The following is a 20,277-nucleotide window of genomic DNA, read 5'->3' as shown; positions in this document are numbered from 1 at the left end:
AAAATTTCACCCCTGATAACCATAGATCTACTTGCAACAGGTGTGCATATTTGGTTCAATTAAATAGTATGGTTAGAATATTCTTTGGACTATGATTTTGTTTTAACAGAAAGTTGCAGACAGGGCTTACTTGTTATTTCTGCAGTGATTCCCTGAGGGAACTTCAAATAAAATAAACAAAAAACCAAACTTGGCACCTTTGTTAGGCATGTGGATAAAAGGAGGGCAGTGTTTAACAATTTGCATTAAAAGAAAGATGAGTGTGTAAAACCCAGGTTTCTTTTTAATGCAGTTAAATATATAGCAAAATGGACAGAAAAAACAAGCGCCAAAAGCTATTATGTCCCTTTACTCTGAGTTATAGCATAGATGACAGACTGAAGCCCCTCCATTGTTGTTCTTTGTGGTGGAAATGGAGCAGGCAGTGTGGCAGACAGCTGTTGGCACTGCTGACCAGTTACTCTTGGCTTAGCTGCTGATAAGCAGCTCAGACCACTGACAATATGGCATGCCAAAGTACCATTGGAAGTTCCTTTTGAATCGCTGCATAGAAATTTCATGTTACAAATTTTATCTTGCAGACAGACTGCGTCGTGACTGTGCCACAATTTTTCTTTTTGGTATTTGTTAAAAAAAAAAAAAACTGGAAACAGAAGAAAAATACCTTTGCTTGTCTTTTTTTTTTTTTTTTTTTTGTCCTTTGTTGACTTTGTCATATGTTGCTCTTACCTCATGGAGCTGCTGTGTTGAGCATTCGTAGTTTAAGCTTTGGAATGTAGGCCATACCTGGTAACAGGAAACTACTGTATCAAGTGGAAGTAGGAATACTGTCAGAGGAACCTTTGGACCAAATGATGATTGAGGAAGCAAGTAAGATATCTTCTCTACTATACTGTGTTATGTGGTGTCGGTTTCCCATCTTTACTTAGACAAATTAATTCTTGTGATGCTGCTTAAATAAAAGGACTGTTTTCTTTTTTGTAAACTGTTGCTACCGGCTAAAGTTAGCAGCCTGTTGTTCCTTTAGTGATCATAATTTTGAGTTTATTCTGTAGCTAATTAAGTTATGTCTGTTTTTTTTTTCCTTGTAAATTTTCAATTGAAATGTATTTCTTTGTCAGTATTGTAAGTTGTTTTTTTTAAAAAACAGAAAAAGCTATTCCTGCTCCTGATTTAATCTGTATTAAGATTTCTACTGAAGTACTTAAAATGCCACAGATTAACAGTCAACTGTTTAGCAGACTGGAGTGTCATGTGCTCAAATTTAAGGGGCCTCGATGACAAGGTGAATGGAGACCAAAGAACTTTGATTACTGAATGATGGTAAATGGCTAAACTGTATTATGTCCAGGGGAACAAACACACATTCAAGTATTTATTCTTGTCTGCCATCTGTTATTGTCTTCAGAAGTTTTGAGTAACATTAGAAAGCCAAAAACATTATAGTAAACAACTGGGTTTCTACACCTGCAGTAATATAATTCTTGCTGTTCAGTGGGCACATGGTGACGGATATATTGGAGTGGTTTATCTAACTTTGGAGAAACTTTATTAGGATATTCTTTAGCACAAGTTAATGAAAGTATCAAACAGTTATTCCTCTAGGTAACTTTGTATAAACTTTCATATTATTGCTATAATACTATAAAGCTAATTCCAACTGTTTGGTTACATCTATTGATGATGATAATAATAATGAAAGTAATAATAAAAACCTAGATGGACCACCTTTTTAATTGATTAGACATCAAACTTTTTTTGAATGGTCCTCCACACTGCTTTTGTGAGAAGCAAACTGATGTTTTTTTCTCTGTTAACTTTGGGTCGTATTTTGACCTCGTCGAAGAATTAAAACTGCATAACAAAAAGGCGCTGTAGACCACATTACCATATCTCTGCATTAATTCAAAATGTGAGTGACTTACATTCTGACTTCTGTGTGCCTTCTTGTTAATCGTGGTGACAGCTACAAGTTATCTAGTCTGCTGCAGTCTGACTGCCATACTTGATTCCTTTTATAGGGTCAGTGCCAGACACCCAATTATTTAATCTCATAAATTAGCAATAATATTCTGTATTTATGGAAGCAACGCAGACACAATAATTAAAAATACTGCTGCAGAATGTTCACTTCTACAAATTGCAAATTCAGATGCATTTAATAGGGATGCAAAGCTTAGAGTACTGTAGGTTCTCCTGCTGAAATTATAAAGTTCACACAGTGTCAGTGAAAAAAGAGAGGATGTTCTCTCAGATCTGTCTTAACCTACTTTATCAGAAATAGCTACGTGCCTGTTTTGGCCTGGTTTAAAGTGAGCTCAAATCATATTCTAAATTGTATTGTAGCATACTGGCATTTTTATATTTTATAATGATTTAAATCACTTTTTTTCCCCTCCCAATTGTTTTTTTATTTTTAAGCACTGTGTTGTACCATGTAAATTTGTTTATTTATTCACTTGTTTTGACTTTTCGTTATATAAAGGCTGTCACATCTGATGCAGTGTACATAAAACTCCTCAGGCTTTTTATAAATAGCAATCAGTTAACCATCCCCCATCCCCCACCCCCTCAGCTTCCTTAATCATGGGAACAAAAAAAAAAAGTACTACAGTAGAACAATATTGGCAACAATCGCACGGTGATGTTTGCAACAGTTTCATTGCTAAATAAATGTACCTCTTTACCACATTGTTTATATTGTTTAATAGGCAGGGACAGAGCGACAGAAGAGACTGCTTAAAAAGAACTGTGCTAGGCAGCATTCGGTACCGCTAACACCCTGACTCTGCAGTAAACAACACCTGCATATTGTCCTGCTGCTCTGGAGTTTACTGCACCACTCAGACTCCCATGTCTTTGTCCAGCATATCTAACAAAGCATATCAAAACACACACAATGCAATTGTCACAGGACGCAGCAACAGTAACTAGGGCCTACTGATAAATGTTGAGTTTGCAGCACGTTGTTATTGCTACGCAGTATCTAAAATGATGTTGCTTTCGATGTTTGAAGCCTAATTTAATTGCAGAATCTATTGCTAGTTGTTTCAAGACCTACCACTCAATTGTTAATTGTCTGCTATTTTTCAGTTTTGATGTTTGCATTGGGAAATTTGAGAAGGACTAATAAGATATTCTTTCTGTAACTTCATTAAAAATAATTGTACACAAAATGAATCGATGTATTGATCCAGTCAACTTTCTGCAGGGTGAATTATTGACACACATTGCTAAATATAGACGTTTTCCCACATTTGTTTATTTAAGGATGCCATTTACCATAAAACTCAGCAAACATACTTACTGGTAATTAGCATGACCAGAATGCATGAATAGAGGCCACCATGTTGGTGTATATAGGCTTTTCATAAGTATAGACACTCCGTCTGATTTAGTCATGATGAAGTCTCTTTATAACTATTAACAGTGAGACCAGGTAAAGAACTGGATACTACACAGCTTGTAATAGCCCAACAGTTTGACCCAGTTTGGATTGCTTCAGTGTTTCAATCAATTTATTTAAAACACAGATCATTCCTTTCATCATTGTTTAGTATTTACAATTTTCGATGGGACTATAGTTCATATCATGTGCCACCAAACAAAATTATTATTCTAGTGTTTAAAGGTCTCTCTCTGGTCCTGTGTTCTGCTAATAATTACATTTTCGCATTTAGTGGTTTTTTTTTATGTTTTTATTCATTGTGAAAAATTAAAGGTGTTGTGTACAATTTAATTATGTTACAACTAATTGCCATGGAGTGTTTTCAGCATTTTGAATGGAATTTTTGTGTTTTTTGTTGGCTTGTCTTCGGTTGGTTCACATAATAAATATCTGTAAGAAAACAGTGGGGTATGAATTTTTATGTCTCACCACCCCCTGTGTGTACTCAGAATGGCCTTCATGCCGTGTAAAAGGCACTACTCTTGTGCATACTTTGAATAAACTGCCTTACCTTCTGGCTAACTGGACAGTTCATCCAAGTGAGAGCAAGCAAACGGGATGAGATGTATTCATATGACATTGCTCCTCAGTGAAACATTAGCATGGAAGCCAGCAGCTTTGCCAGACTGCAAAAGAAATGTAAGTGTCAAAGGAAAATGACCTAACATGATGCTTGAAGGGGGGGACGTTTGTTTACGGAGGAGAAATTGGTAATTGAGTGACATTGTTTTCTTAATAATAATGGGCATACTGCCAAGACATTGAGTTTTCAGCATATGCAAACTACATTTTTTGTCAGCAAATTGTCAGGGATGTCAGATTATTTGAGGTTATCACTGTAAATAGGAAAGTGACAAGTGCTTAATATTTACAGCGCTTGACAAGCTAAGTATCGTGTTATCTGATGAGTGCACTGAATGTGACCAACACCATTTAACTGGGTTATAAAGGAAACCCTTTATAAAGTTAAAATCAGGAGGTTGTTACATGAAACTGCTCTTTTTTATTAATCCTCAGTCATTAGTAAATGGTCTGGAAATAGTTTCTCGATTTGCTTTCGGTAACTGAATTAAGATTTTTAAACATTCATTTTCATTGGGAATTTGACAGTGACAAACAGCTTTGAAATATATTATGGTTGTTTCACTGTTACTTAAAAAAAAAAAAAAAATAAATAAAAATAAAATTTGTACTGTTCAGTTCAGTTTTCTTACTGTTAGATTTATTTTTAGAATTACAAATCTGCCAATTGTAATGGAAAATGTTGTACATACTGTAGCAGACCTCTTGAGGTGCACATCACCGGGTCCGTGTATATTGATATACTGCCTGGGTATGTGAGGTACCAGTGTTTATTTGCTTTGACTTTACTGTCATCCTTCTTATTACTGCTTTTTATTTGTCACACTGAGATAGATTGTTGCCATAGAAATGGAAATCCATGGCACTGAGGCCCAGAGCTACATATTATGGACAGCTTGACAACTTGATTTACAAAGACTGCTGACCAATACACAGTCAGTAGTCATTAGACATTCATACTCTACAAACTTAAACAAAACGTGCTGAGAATCTAAATTACACTTTTCTTAAGTACCGCAGTCCCTCAAAGTAAATGTGTGTCCAGTGTAGATATTTTAAAAATAAAGCTGCACCTTTGTGCATTGTAGTGCACCCTTTGTAAAGAGTGAAGTTTATAGGGAGACTGCATTAATATATACTGCATTTTCTCTCATTGCCTGATTTTCTTTTCTTTTTTTTGTTTTAAATATTATTATTATTATTATTATTATTATTATTATTATTATTATTATTATTATTATTTCTTTCTTAGCAGAAGCCCTTATCCAGGGCGACTTACAATTGTTACAAGATACCCAACATACATTTATGTTGGGTTAGGTGACACTCCTGCTGTGTTATAATTTTGCAGTGATATTACATGTTTTTCCTGCAGTTATTTTTAAATGTCATGTCAGTGCCAAAGGGCAAACAAGGATGCCAGTGATGGCTGCAAAAAAGAGAAGTGCGATATATAAGCAGATGCACTTGTTAAGGGAGTTCTGTGAGAGAAACATACACTGCATAGGTTTTGTACTCGCTACATGGTAGAGTGCACAGAACAGTATTTGTCCAATATATTCTTCTTTCATCTATTTACGTACAGTTCAAGTGTTTGGATGCCTGCACCATTAAATTTGTTTCAGTTCACACCACACCAGGTCAGTACACATGCTTACACTTTCTCATCCTGGATCCATGCGAACACTTGTATGCTCCAGGCATCTTGGCACGATGAGACTTGTGTTGCATTACAGATCTAAGAGGAGTACATTGACAAACACCTGTAACTACAGTTATCTGTGCACTTCACTCTCCCAGGTAGTGTTTATGATATATATCCCAGACCATGTTTCGCTTGGACGACATGCCATTCATTTTAAGCTTGACTCTCAACCCTCCAGTCCCCTTTTGTTAGCTAAAGATTATTTGCATGGCAAATGACTTATTTAAGACTGGTTCTGGGGTCTATTATAAGTATCGAAAAACTGCCACTCATTAACTGTATTGGTCAAAGCAGGAGGTTATAAACCCACTTATTAACATTATTAACATTATTACAGTATGCATACAGAATTAATAAATGGTGAAATGAGGTAGGTTTATAAATTAAGGTAGTGGTATTAAGGTCTTTCACTCCATTATAACAAAAATGTTTTACATAGCAGCCTTCTTTATCCCTTTACCATTTACAGTACTTAAGAACATAATTTGACTGACATTACCGTAAATAACTTATTTTGGGCTGTTACAGGGGAAACTCCACAGTTAGTAATTGGGGGTAGGATACAGTATAAACCCCCTGTTATTAGTCTGCAGTCAAGGTTGCATCTACTTTTGGGTGTAGTGTTTGTTCTTTGTTTTTAATATGGATTTCAGGATCAATGGGTTGAGTTTGGTGCTGTATTCATCACAGCACGCCTTTGTGTGTTTCAAATACTCTTGAGGTTATCGATTTGACATGTAATGCACAGAGGTGTGCTACATTCTGCTTACAAGGCTTCTCTACAAATAATTAAAACCTAATAACGCCTCCCTCATAATTCATAGGCTAATACATCACCTTTGACGTTTAAGACAATCTGGTCTCACGAACTGCAGGTGATGCTGACTCGTTAACTGGGGGGAGTCAGGATTATTTCATGTTTGTGTACAGTAAACCATGTCCAATACAAAGCAAAGGTGTGTGTAGTGAATTGGAGCTGGTTCCTAAGCAAGTGCATTGAAAATGACGAAAGCTGGGGAGACCTTGCTTAGCTTTTGGGAAACAATTAGGGCCAAGACCTCTGATGTTAGGCTAAATCATGCATATAAAACAGTCCATATAAAGAGCTATTGTTCTGTAGGATCGATTGTTTCTCAGATCTCAGCAGATCAACTAAACCTGTTGGGAATGTGTTCTTGATTTGTTGAAATAAGTCAAATGGAAATGCTTATTGTATGTATTTTTTTTAAACCAGCTCAATCAGGATAAATAGTGTTCTGTAATCAGTAATCACTCCATATCACATATACCTCTTGGGAGCCAGCCAAATATTGTAGCGTGCTGCCTTTTCTTTATAAAGAATGTCATTTTAATTGGGTTTCGTGTGTTAGGGAAGATGCTGAACCTTTTTTGCATTTGGCAGTGAAACTGTATGCTTGACAACCCTATTTCCTATGTTCCAAATGTTATTTTCAATATTGCTTTATATTTATCTAGTATTTGTGTGTTCTGTGATGTCCTTGTTCAGCAGCTTTGCTTTGTTATTGTATTGTGGATGGACTAAAACATCTGGGACAAACTGATGGTCAGTGGTTAACATTAGGTTCATGTTATTCAATTTAAGAAAACTTTCTTTTTTCACATTAAGTGTTGAACAATTTTTCCCTGTGTTAGCGCACAAATAGTGATAGGGATTTGCAGGAGTTGTATGACAAGCCAATGTAATTAATGTTTCTTCCCTTAATATGGCCATGACTACCTGTGGAGCTAACAAAAACAGTGTGAGAACAATAAAAAGCAATTAAAAATGGACTTGCTGGCAATACCAGGACATGTAATGAGGAGAGCACATCAAATTCTTATGAAACGATGGGCTTCTGCAGAGCATAAGGGCTTGAAGGCCTATGGTGGAGATGTTTAACTGCTTAACCTTAGTGTTGGGACAGGGAGGAAAAGTGTGTTGTTATTTTTATAGTTTAAATCTTTCTAACCTAAATTCACTTCTGTAATAACTTTTCAAATATGTAAACATCTGCTTTCAAATTTCAATGAGATCAGCTATCTTCATACTTTAGTTATTATTTTTGAAACGTTTCACACCTTGTCTCACCAATTGTAAACTGTTACCTACTGTACATAGGACCACGTTATGTAATTTGTCATATCAATACATACTTTTGGTTTACAGCTTCCAGTTGGATAAGCTGTGGTTTTAAAGCATAAGAGAATCTACAGAAAACACATTGGTCACCGCTTTATCCAGAAACACTGCTAATGTGTGTGCTTAATCATTCCCAAACACAAGCTTGCGTATACAGGAACTGCCATGAATAAGCCCCTCCCTCTGGAGAAAAAAATAAAATTAAAAAATAACCCACCCTCATTTTAGCCTTTTACATCCCTTGGTATTTTTTCATGCCATGCAGTACGCACTCGTCGGTGTCATAGGGATGCACAGCCGCACCATCTACTGCTTGTTTTTATATTTGTATTTGTATGACCAATATAAACAGTAGGGGTACCCCAAATAATGTGTCATGGACCTTTCTTTAGTGGCAGGAGCTGTTCCAATGACAGTGTTTTTTCAGTCCACATGAACTACAGAATCACAGTACCCTTTCCATACACCAAACAGTGAGCTTTGAGATAAATGGTTATGCTCTTAGGGCTAACCTCATGTATGTAGCCTACTCTGCACATTACAGCAGTTTGAAGTGCAATAAAAACAATGCCTGTTTTAATACAGTACTTCACTGACCTGGTATCATCTGATTTGCGTGTTTTATTGGAATGTGTTTTGCATAAACCTGCCATTAAGAATGACCTTGTCTTTAGAAGGCCTAATATAAAAAAGGAGGAAGTTTGAATTGGTTGAATTAAATTCTGCTTTTAATGGTGCAGGACCGCATTTCCAGATAGATACCCCTCAGGTCTGGACAAACAAGAAACAGGTTCACACAGAAATGTTCATTATTTATTAAAATTGGTTGAAGCAGCATACAGTGAAGAAGGTCAGTGTCATACATGTCCACCCCTGACACAAAAAACAATAGCCTTGAAAAATACAAAGGCACCAGTCTCTGTACTTAAGTATGTCTTCCAGTTCTGCTGTTTATACTAGATACTGTATTTTCAAGAACCATTGTTTTAAGATTATATTTGAGGTACAGAAATATAGTGAACTGACGGGGCTTCGGAGGGTAGCCCCTATGGAAACATGTGGCTGTGATGGCCCCTATCCTTTGAGTGCTGGTTTCCGGCTATTTACAGGAGTAGAGTAGGAGTTGGAAGAAGCAGACAAGTGAGAGAGGTGTGATAATGGTACTGATTTTAGCTCTTGTATGCAGCCTGCAAAGAAAGTGAAGGAAAGGCATTTTCCTTTTGAAACATACTGTTGTGGCTGGAGATGTATGTCACTGACATACTTGAATGCTGTTTGAAAGCAGGGTCATCATGTAGCTATTTGTTAGGATGAGTTTATCCAAAAAGTTATTACCTCACGCTGTTCAAATTCTTCAATCAGGATGTGTTTGGTGCGTAAATCCACAAAAAAGTCTAGTGATGCAAAAGTACGGATCCGCACACAAAAAAATAAAATACATTCATATTTATTAGTTAAAACAGAACAAAAATAAGACATGTTTCGACTCACAAAAAGCCGTCCTCCATGTTTAAAAGAAAGCAAACAATCACCACTCTTAATATAGTTGTCTACATGATTGGGTACTGTTGTGTCCAATTAACAATCAAATCATTTCAGGGAAAAACAGAATTGATCACAACAATGATTTAAAATGTCAGTGTATTATCTTTCACATTAATCAACCCAAAAAGGAAGTTAAATCAAATTCTTCATTCATACCATTAGGTGTCATTGTATTTAGGGTTTGTATCCAGAAAGATTCCCGTTGTAAGAGATTTTTTATTAATATCACCACCTCTTCTACCTACTAATACTTTTTCAATACCCACACATCTTAAGGAATGTATATTGTGCTTAAAGTCATCAAAATGTTTAGCAACCGCAGATTTTTGATCCTTATGTTGTATTGCGCTTTTGTGCTCGCTAAGACGAACTTTCAGTTGGCGAGACATTTTACCAACATACCCATTACCACATGGACATAATAATAAGTAAACAATATGTGTGCCATTACATGCCATGCGATTTTTAATTGCAAATCTTTTTCTTGAAGTTGGATGTGCAAATGTTGTTGTTTTCAATATATTACTGCACAAAGCACATGCTGTTATCACTCATCAAATCTTTTAACGCCTGTTGTTCTTCAATATTCAAATTCCTATGTATCCAATAACTCAGTGGATTTTTTAACTTTGATTTTAGGATAACTTCATCAACATCTCTTTCTACAAGTCTGCAATATGTGTTAACAGAGGAATTAATTTGAGGTATAAATGTACTTTTCACTTTTAAACAGCTTGTTGTATTTGTTAGATAGAAACGTCTTAGTTTTATATTTACGAAAAAACTTTCAATTTTAGCAACAAAGGATCCACAGGAAGTACAAATGAAAGTCCCCTTTTCAATATTGATGTTTGATTGTTTAAAAGAGTCTTACTTGACACATTATATATCACATTTTCTGAGGAGTGTATCTCTGCTTTCTTATTCTTACCCCTTCTATTTCTTCTTCTGGTCTTGGACCTGTCCTTGTTCGCTGGGAAGACTGTTTCACTCCCCTAAAAAAGTCGTTGAATTATCCGAATCCAAAAAAGTTGAGATGCCACTGGCTGAGGTGTCCTTTTGATGTCGTAATCCAGAGGATCTCTGAAGCTGTTGTCGAGGAATTTTTTTATCAGACAGCCAGGAATATATTTTGTTATCTTTATAGTCCAATGTATCTCTCTTGAATGTCTTTAGTTTGTATCTCATAAGTTCACTTCTAATTGGTCTTTGATCTTTTCATTCAGCACAAGGGATGCATTCGACTCGTGTTTTTATCACTTTGTAGCAATTGGAAATCTCGTCTCTGAACATGGCGAGTTCTTTAGATGTAAAGTCAATGATTAGAATCAGCAGATCAAGTGAACAGCGATTTAAAATTTCACACCATCTTTGGCAGAAATCCACATTATTTCGACCTATAGTGGGTTCTTTCTGAATACGTAAAGCTCTTGGAATTCTTTGATTATAATAGTATTCACTGAAAGTCACTCCATGCAAATCAAGTCGAGTTTCTCTTTTTTTAGGTTCAGGATAGTAGAGATGAGTGTTTCCAATGATTCTGTCATTGCTGATGGATCAAAATTAGCTGAAACTAAAATTGTACTTGTTTCTGCAGCGCTAAAGGTGAAAGTTGCTGCTTTTGTTTCTGTTAATTTACTTATTTCCCCAAAAGATTACATTTTTTGTAAAAAAAAAAAAAAAAAAGTCAAACATCCAAAAAGGGAAAAAACAGGGGGGAAAGTTTAAATTAATGTAAAATGAGATTGTCTTTGATTGATGTTGTTTTTAGGGATGTGCTGTCTGTTTTTGGTCATCTTGACTCCAGTGGATAAATATGTTGTGCAATTAAATTGCAACTTAAGAGAGAGCTGAACTTTTGCACTGTCCTCTTTAATATCTGTATGTTCTGTCTTGCAGGCTACAGTATGATATTTACATTCCACAAGTACAGTATAATGCAGTCCTTCATAAACCTTGCCTTTTTTTGCCTAGATATACAGTACAGTATCTAAAACTGCATAGATCAAGAATAATGTCTAGTTTGCCCCTCAATGGATGTGTTTCAGAGAAGTACATTTTTTATTTAATTGAGTATGTACTTGCATTTAGATTTTGGATTCATAAATCCGAACCTGGAACCTGCCTGACTGTGCATTTTGAACTACAAGGGTTTTGTATTTGCATGCTGTTTGTCTAGTCTTGTGATATAGAGTGTGTGACAGACTTGGCTATGGAGTTCTTTTATCTCAGATATATTAGTTTGTAGGCTACTCTCTCTCTCTCAGGACACATTTGTAATTGAGATGTACAATGTACAGTATGTGCATTGATTGACCTGAGTTAAAGAGAAAAAACTAGAGAATTGCTCCAACAGAAATGCCATCCCCATAATAGTTTTCTAAAGAAATACTAACAGCAGATTTCACAAACCACCATTTTGGTTATGTAATATAAGTTTTGGTATGGAAGCCCAAGATTAGTGCTTTTTTGTGAAACCAGCCATATAAAAAATAGGTTTTTGCTAAGCAAACATTTGAACAAAATTATCTCTTACAATGTTCTTTAAAGCCAGCACAGTGCCTGTACGTTTTTTTGTGCGTGTGTGTATTTTCAGTTTAAACTTATATCTCTGGATTATTTGTTGCACTAACCTGGAACGCATTCAGTATAACATTGAGCTGTGGATAAGGATGTGCTGCATGAAACCCTAAAATCTTCCCAATCATGGTCCAGATAGGGTCATAAAAACATACACTATGAGAGAGAATTTAGTGTTAGGAAACATCTGTATATACACATATCTTGTAAAGCGCTTTGTGATGGTGGTCCACTATGAAAGGCGCTATATAAAAATAAAGATTATTATTAATTATACAATATACTGTAGTATGCTACTAAATATTAGTACCACAATCAGTGTTTTGCCAGGAAGTGTTTGTCAGTGTATTTTGTGTAATAACATCTCAACAAAATATATATTTAAGGCAACAATATTATTATTATTATTATTTATTATTATTATAAGAGATTTGAATTCACAAATCTGAAGCCTCTTAAATGTATTTCTTAAATGGCTCCATCTCAGTGAATCCAAAGCTCCTAACATGTAGCTTTATTAATAATTATAACGTGACCTACAATATGTATTTTGCATAGCTGTTACTACACAAAATACAAAGAAATACCTAATTTTGATACTAAAATTCTACTTAGTAGCCTACTGCAGTCCTGAAACCTAAATTCTATGAGCATGTTGGGACAACGCTAAATTATGATCCTATCTGGACAGTGATGACCTTCAGACAATGAGGGAATTCCACTTATTCCTCAGCCAATAATTTGCTCAAGGGCATCATCTATATTTTACCTCACCCAGCACGATATGATATACAGCGGACTGAGGTCACGGATCACACTGGATAAATTCGTATTTCTGAAGGCAAAAACTGCTACAGTCTGAACTGAACACTTGCCACTGATGGTTCCTTTTAGTTTTAGGAATTGTAAAATATGAAGATATGTATTAAAGCAAAAGAAACCCACACAAAGCTGCACATTTAAGGGTGCATGAGCTTGGGGTTTTAGAATATGCAGATGCATGAAAAGGAAATCTCTTCTGCCCAAGCATGACGCATTTAGGTGAATAGCCCTTTTAATTAAAACAGAATTGGCCATTGAGAAATACAATGAAAAAATACGGTACTCTCCTAGTCTGCTTCAAAAATAAACTGAAACGCATTGTGTAAATATATTTAGCAAGCTGCTGACGACAGTAGAGCTGTTCAGTAGATTTTGGAGGTCAATACCATCACCAATGCTCTTCGTATTTAATTTAAATTGATAGTTCATGAAAGACAATAGTAACCTTGTGCGATATTTTGGGATTCACACAGAACCCTTTTTGTGTGGAATGCGTTTTAGAGTGTATTAAGTAAGGCTTGAACTTTTTGTTTTTTATTTTCCAAATCTCGACCTTCCTTTAAATGTTCATTAGTAGTTGTTAAGCTGTCTCAGTGTCCTAATAAAGAGAAACTACTAATTAAATACTGGGTTTAACATATATTTTTCTTTGCTACAAATGAAGGAGAATTTAAAATGGTGGACTTCCGTACTGGGTATTTTATGCTGAAAAGAAAATCTGTCAGAACGAGTGAAAATAATAAAAGTGCAACGATAAACTAGGTGACTGCAAGAATGAAATGCAATTAGGATCAGCGATGAGCAATTAACATAATTTGTCATGTCTGTTTGGAAAAAAAAGAAAAATGTAAGCGAATCAGGCTGTCAAGATTTGAAGGTAAAAACAAGTGACATTGCTTGTAATTAACAGCTTTTTCGAGTTTATTTAGGAAACAAATCTGTTCAAAATAAGTTGAAAGGGATGTCATGTGATCAAATATAATCCTAAAATTGAACAACTTCAGTATGTTAATTTGTATAATTAGATTATCGGTTAATATTTTTAGATGCAATTGTTGATTTAAATGAATTTATTTGGGGGTGATCATGAAATACTGTGTAATGTCAATCTGTACATTTTGCATTTTTAAAGGGGTGTGTGTGGTGTTTTTCCCTTGTTGAAAATAAAAAAAAACCTTATTGGTTTGTACAGATATTATCGGGTCAAAATCTGCTTATCTGTACAAGGCACAAATGTGGATCACTGCATTGTGTTCTTGTGTAAGAAGCCAATGAACTGTTACATCTGCAGCCTTTAGTTTAACCTTTAAACTGACGACATTAAACAGTTTGTGATCATTGGAAACTCCAGTATACTTTACGTGCCTGAACTGAGTTATACCTGCAATCTCATATGATTTGTTTTATTGAATTATTAATTATCAGTTCTTTTATGTAAGCAGGACCCAGTCAGATTGTAATCAAATGCAGTAACCTGACAGTCTGTACTGAATGTCTTCTGATGTATTGGTTTTGTTTCAGTGGCATGGTCCAGTAAAAAGAGATGGAGCTAAATTTAGTGATTCTGAAATTGATTGACTAACCTTGTATGTTGTCTCATAGATTAAGCTTTTCTATCAGAGATACTCTGTGTGTTGTAGATCTCACACTGCTAAATCTGTTGACAAAGCAAAGCAGAACCGCAATCTCTCTTTGGAGTCGATGTGGTGTGAAAGCTTGTTTTCAGCTCTGGTCCTCCCTAAATTGATAGGATGTGTCATATCATTTCCCCGATTCACTGTAAACAAACCTGTCTAGCCAGCTTGACTACAATGTGTACCCAATGTCACCAGATGGTGTGTCATTCAGTCCAGGGAAGAGTTATACCTGAATGAAACTATCAAGGGGCAAATGGTGCCATTGTTTTAATATCATTTTGAATCTGTCTCTTAAAACATTTCTGTGATGTCACCCTTTGATCTTTTGATTGATTAATTCTACGAATAATCTAACTAAAAGTGGTTGTGTGGCTTTGAAGAGAAAGGGAGTGCAGGGCAGATATATTGTTGATTCAGTGGTAAAGCAGTTAAAAAAAAAAAAAAATATATATATATATATATATATATAATATATATATTGGGGCTGTCAAGCGATTAAAAAAATTAATCACGATTAAAAAAATTAATCTTCGTTAATCTCGGTTTTAATCGCATATTAAATTGTTACAATTACTACATCCATCTAATTTAAATTTGTTTTATTACTGATGCTATTGTTTTTATTATCCTTAACTGTAAATAAAATGGTTTAAAATGTATTTATTTATGTATTTATTTAACCAGGAAATTTACCCATTGAGACCACCACCAAAATTTACTAGGGGCAATAATTTAGAAATTACAAATACAACCAACACAATAAAATGTGCAGTTCAAGCTTGATCAGCAGCATACAGAGATCAGAAATCATAATACATAGGATATCTATTTTTAAATGTGATTGTGAACTGAAATGAGTTTTTTTAAATAAAATTATAAATATGCAGCTATAGTAAGCACTTCTAGGAAATGAACTTAATTATGAAGAGAACATAAAAAAAAAAAACTGTCATAATATCCTAAAACTGCAAACTAACAGTCGTTAGGCTTTACATACTACGCGCAAAAAAAGGACAAACGCAGCCTAACTCATTTAATATATATATATATATATATATATATATATATATATATATATATATATATATATATATATATATATATATATATATAATCATACTTGATATATATAATCATACTTGATATGGGCTTGCAGCGATCCTGCATTTCTGTCGAAACTGCTGGGTTTAATTTGTTGTTATTATCTGTAGCAGAAGAGCTGCTAGTGTATTTTGAGAGATGAAGGCGTGCTCAGCACGCAGCAGACTAAATGTACTCGTGTTTGACACTGGAACTCACTTTGACAGTAGTCAAGTAAGTGTCTTTCTGTCCAGTGAGTCGTCAAAAAATAAATAAATAAAATCCCATTCATTTTTAGTGCTTTGCTCCATTAAGCGGTTCAGTGATTAACTTTCTACTTAAACAATAACTGCACTCATACACTCAATACAATGTTGCTATATATATATATATATATATATATATATATATATATATATATATAGTACGTTCAATTGATACTGGGCTTCTAAATTATGCACAGCATGTAACATACAAGTACTTCCTGGCTGTGCATACTGTATTTACTGTAGTTTGTGATTTGCAGACAATCCTGCCTTTCTCTTATGCTTTTTATTATTTTCTGTTTTAAAGCAGGTGACGCTCAGGCTGAACTAGATGAGAAGAAAGCTCAGGCATCCAGTTGCCCTCCTTCTGCTACGTCAGGACAAAACAACAACACTGGAAATAAACAAGGTTTAACACAGGCTTTATTGACCTCTATATCCAGCAGCAGTATCAATGCCTCATTTTGTATATTCACCTGCCCTTGCATTAGCTTTTCATTGAAAGGAGAGATTGCTGCAGCTTTTTACTGTATTTATTTTAAGCAATAACCTTTACCCCACCAGGAAAGGTCATGGCTGTTTTATTATTGTACAGCAGTGAGAAATCACCCTGGATTGCATCAATCCTGTGGCTATCCTGAAATTACTCCAGTTGATACTGTCCAGGTGGATTCCCTGGTAATAAAATAAAAAAATAAAACAACAGGCTATAGGTTGATCAATTCATCCACAAAGTAAGTTTAGTGAAAGGTAACAAAAACAGTTCTGTGTTCTACTCCAGTTTTAACATTTTGTATGATGTCATGGCTTGAAACTCGCACTAGCCCTACACCCAGTCCTGGGTTTCAGAACTACTTTCAATTAAACATATTTAAATTATCAGAAGCCAGGGATTTTATGTTGAATAAAGTGTTCCTCCCTTGTAGCTGCATGAATAACCTGTTAGTAAATCTACATACACAGGCGTGATTATATTCACCTGGTCATTTCAATAATATACCCAAACAAGGGAAGTTCTGAAAACCAGGACAGAGTGCAGGGTTACGCAAGTTTCAAGACCTGTGCTGTTATGATTTTAGATGTTCGTCCATAACTAAATTGAATCTGTAAATGTATGTTTTTCCAAATTCTAACCCACAATGGTTAGAATGCTGTAGGACTTAATAATATTCCTTGGACCGATTTATTTCCATCATCTGGTTTAGCACATTCTTTGCACTCCTTAAAAGTGTCAATTCTTGGTTTCTTGGCACTTTGTTTTGTTAGCTTCATACATTATTTAGATGTCATCAGCAGTGTGCATTGTAGCTACTGGACATGATTCCAGTGTCTAAATTGTAACTCATTGCAGGTTGTATTTGTGTCAGGACCTGTGGTAGTATACTTTAGTCAAGCTTTATTCGTGGGATATTAAAATAATATATTCACTTTTGAAGCAAGGATCTGTTCTTTGGTGTTTTTTTCTCCGAATGGTTAAGTTGCATGTATTTTCTTCACAGAGTCACTAGTGCTCAAGGTTGATGAAAGGCAAAGGCTCGCCAGAGAACGACGAGAGGAGCGTGAAAAGCAGCTTGGTATGTATCTTGTGGTATTTATTAAGAGAATGCTGTGCTGGTAAAAATATCTCATTGCTGATGATGTTGGTATGACAGTGGCCCCTGGTGGACAAAGGCCAGCCCTGCAGGTGTCTTTATTGAGGTATATGGGAACCAGGCCAGTAGGGACCACTGTAGCATGATGAAGTCCCTGCCGAGTTTGTCTCACTAACTTTCTAGCGTACCAAAGCAAATGCTTTGCTCCTTCTGTGTTCTACTCCAGTTTTCAGTATTAATTTCCCATATTTCTGGCCCCCATATTCACAGATAACAGTGAGACTTGGACCTTTCAAAACTGTTCAATCCACCTGTTCTAAACCTTTATATTGAACATCGTAATACAAAAACATGTGATTGGTTTTCATTCATGGATTTTTAGCATGTAGACAAAGTATCCAGACGACATTTGTCTCTGTCCTAAGGAGCTTTGGTGGCTGCAGGCTACCTTAAATCCTGACAGATAATGATTGCAAATCTAGGTTTGATGGGATTTGTCTCATTAACGTCATTGTAGCCTAACTTGCCAGATTTCTAATTAACCTACTTTACAGAAGTGGACAATGATCTGTGCTAGCTCTTCACAGTAACCTTTTACAGTGCGTAAAGCTATTTGTTAAATCAGAAAAGGCAGAACATTGAGTGTTTGTAGTATTTTACTTCTGGATTTTTAGGAAAATAGTATTTTGGGGTTTTAAAACATGACATTTTCAGTAATCTACATCATAAACCGTCGCATGACATTACAGTAGAATCCAGTTTTACTGGAAAAATGAAAGGAAAATGACACTAGTACAATTTAATATCGATTTATTATACAACTGTTGAGAGCTCTAATAACTTTTACATAATCAACACTACAGAGTCATTATCAACAATACAATTATTGGACGGATCACAGTGCTCCAAATTAGGCTGCATTGCCATGGCCATGTGGAGCTTGTTCTAAGGAAAGTAATTCTCCCCAAATTTAGCAGTTTCATTTGGATTAAACATACTTTCTTTTTCATAATACTGTATTGGTGGGCTTTGGGCTTGTAGTGGTTAATCAGCTGTCCTCATTAATGGAAAAACTACCGTACACCATGAATGTTCATGGAGTATCATCTAAAATTGCAAGGCTTATGCCCACATCTCTGCAGGTGAACTAATCAAATGGCTATATGTGAGATAATAAAAACCTCTTTGATCTTTTTATTGTTTAGCATTCATTCAGTTTTGAGTTGTCTAACTGTGACTGAACAAATCAGGTGCCAGTGAGAGAGCAGTATGGCTCAGCACTGTGTGATGAAAGAGATAACCCAAACATAGGACTTCAAAGAAAACGGTGGAATACCAATGCAGTTTGCATAGACTTCCAATAAAAATCAGCAGCTTTTTATCTTTAATGTCATCCTATGAAATGAGATTGTCTGATTTTTATAAAAATAAATTTAAAAAGGGAGAGCAGTATATAAAATAGAATAGACGCATGGTCTGTATATATTCATTATATGTGTATGTTTATAAGCTGCTTCCTTTCTCGCCTTATTTATTTTTTATACTTGGTATAAAAGGGCTGCTGCATCACATTTCACAATACTGTGGTTTTAGTGATGTAACTGCCAGATCAGACCCTAGAATAACCACATGATGATTGAGAAAAGATGTTCATAAATCCTTTCTTAATCCTAATTCTAATAATTAGGTGAGAGGAGCTTCTATGAGTTTGCAATGCAGGCTCTAATGCCAAAGCATCAAACTATCTCATAAACCATTTCAGCTGGCAGCTTCATATTTGCAGTGTTATGGCAACTCCTCAGGCAAAATCTAATCTCCCTTTGACCTGCGACCTAGGATAGCTGCCATATTGTGGTCCACAACATATTAACACAGCACCAGTAGTCTATCATATGTATCATTTTAAAAAAGCTTTACACTTTGAAAAAGCTCAACCCAGATGTCTCTAGACATTTGGAAACTTCTATATTTCCATTCTTTTCATATATTTAATGAACTGCTTGTCCAAATCTGATAACACTTGTTAGACGTTCTTAAGAATTAAAGACACGAGAATATCATAATTTGGGGGCAGTCTGTCTGCATGTAATTTACATGCATCTAGATTTTGTTGGAGATACTTACAGAATTCCCCATTTGCTGAAAAGTATTATTTTTAATATTTCACTTGTGAAGAGATTTTCCGCAGGATTTTGAAGTTTGATTGCATGTTTTTTTTTTTTTCCCAGCTGCTCGGGAAGCTGCCTTTTTAGAAAGGGAGGAAAGGGCTAAGCAGTACTATGAAAAGCACCTGGAAGAGCGGAAGAAGAAATTAGAAGAACAGCGAATAAAGGAGGAAAAGCGACGAGCTGCCGTAGAGGAAAAACGAAGACTGAGGCTTGAGGAAGAAAAGGTACACAAGTGGATTTCTAGACATGAATAAAGGAAGATCGCCTGTAATACATTTTATTAAATATAATTGATATTTCATAAATGAATTCACCAACCTCCAGTATTTTCCTGACAGCGTAATGTATTCCTAGCCATCGTGTTCTGTTCTGCCTCTCGCGTCCTTCGCGGTTGCCACTTATGAGGTAACATCTACCATCAGTGTCGGAGAGTTCTGTTCTGATGGCCCGCAGCCCTGACTGGAGCTGAGAGAGGCGCATTTGAAATGAACAAGTCTGATTTCAAATCACTGTGGCAGACAAAACCATGGCATGGAATTGAATGCTTTGAGCTGCAAAAAGGCTAAACTTTTACAATAAAAGCTTCTTTCAAATCATTAGTAAATATTTACTTTGACATTGGAAACCTGTATTTTGGTAATTGCTTTAGATTATTAGAACATTTTTGTAAATATTTAATTCTTTGATGTTAATAATTAATACAAGTGATTTG

At 35.3% G+C, this 20,277-nt stretch overlaps 1 protein-coding gene across 10 annotated transcripts in view; it reads left to right on the top strand.

The window, feature by feature from the left end:
• Positions 1-20,277, top strand: part of map7b (microtubule-associated protein 7b) — a 58,148-nt gene that overhangs the window by 15,911 nt on the left and 21,960 nt on the right. For 7 of the 10 annotated variants that reach the window (XM_059025215.1, XM_059025217.1, XM_034018754.3 and 4 more), the window contains exons 2-4: positions 16,113-16,214; positions 17,305-17,379; positions 19,626-19,789. In XM_059025215.1, coding sequence (XP_058881198.1) covers positions 16,113-16,214; positions 17,305-17,379; positions 19,626-19,789 — 341 coding nt within the window. Of the gene's footprint in view, positions 1-713; positions 871-16,112; positions 16,215-17,304; positions 17,380-19,625; positions 19,790-20,277 lie in introns of those variants that run through there. The other 3 variants (XM_059025216.1, XM_059025214.1, XM_059025218.1) reach the window with 2 other exon arrangements.

Source organism: Acipenser ruthenus, chromosome 6, assembly GCF_902713425.1.
Source record: "Acipenser ruthenus chromosome 6, fAciRut3.2 maternal haplotype, whole genome shotgun sequence".
NCBI lineage: Eukaryota > Metazoa > Chordata > Actinopteri > Acipenseriformes > Acipenseridae > Acipenser > Acipenser ruthenus.
The sequence above is the reverse complement of the archived record's forward strand: the minus strand, read 5'-3'. Positions and strand labels throughout refer to the sequence as shown.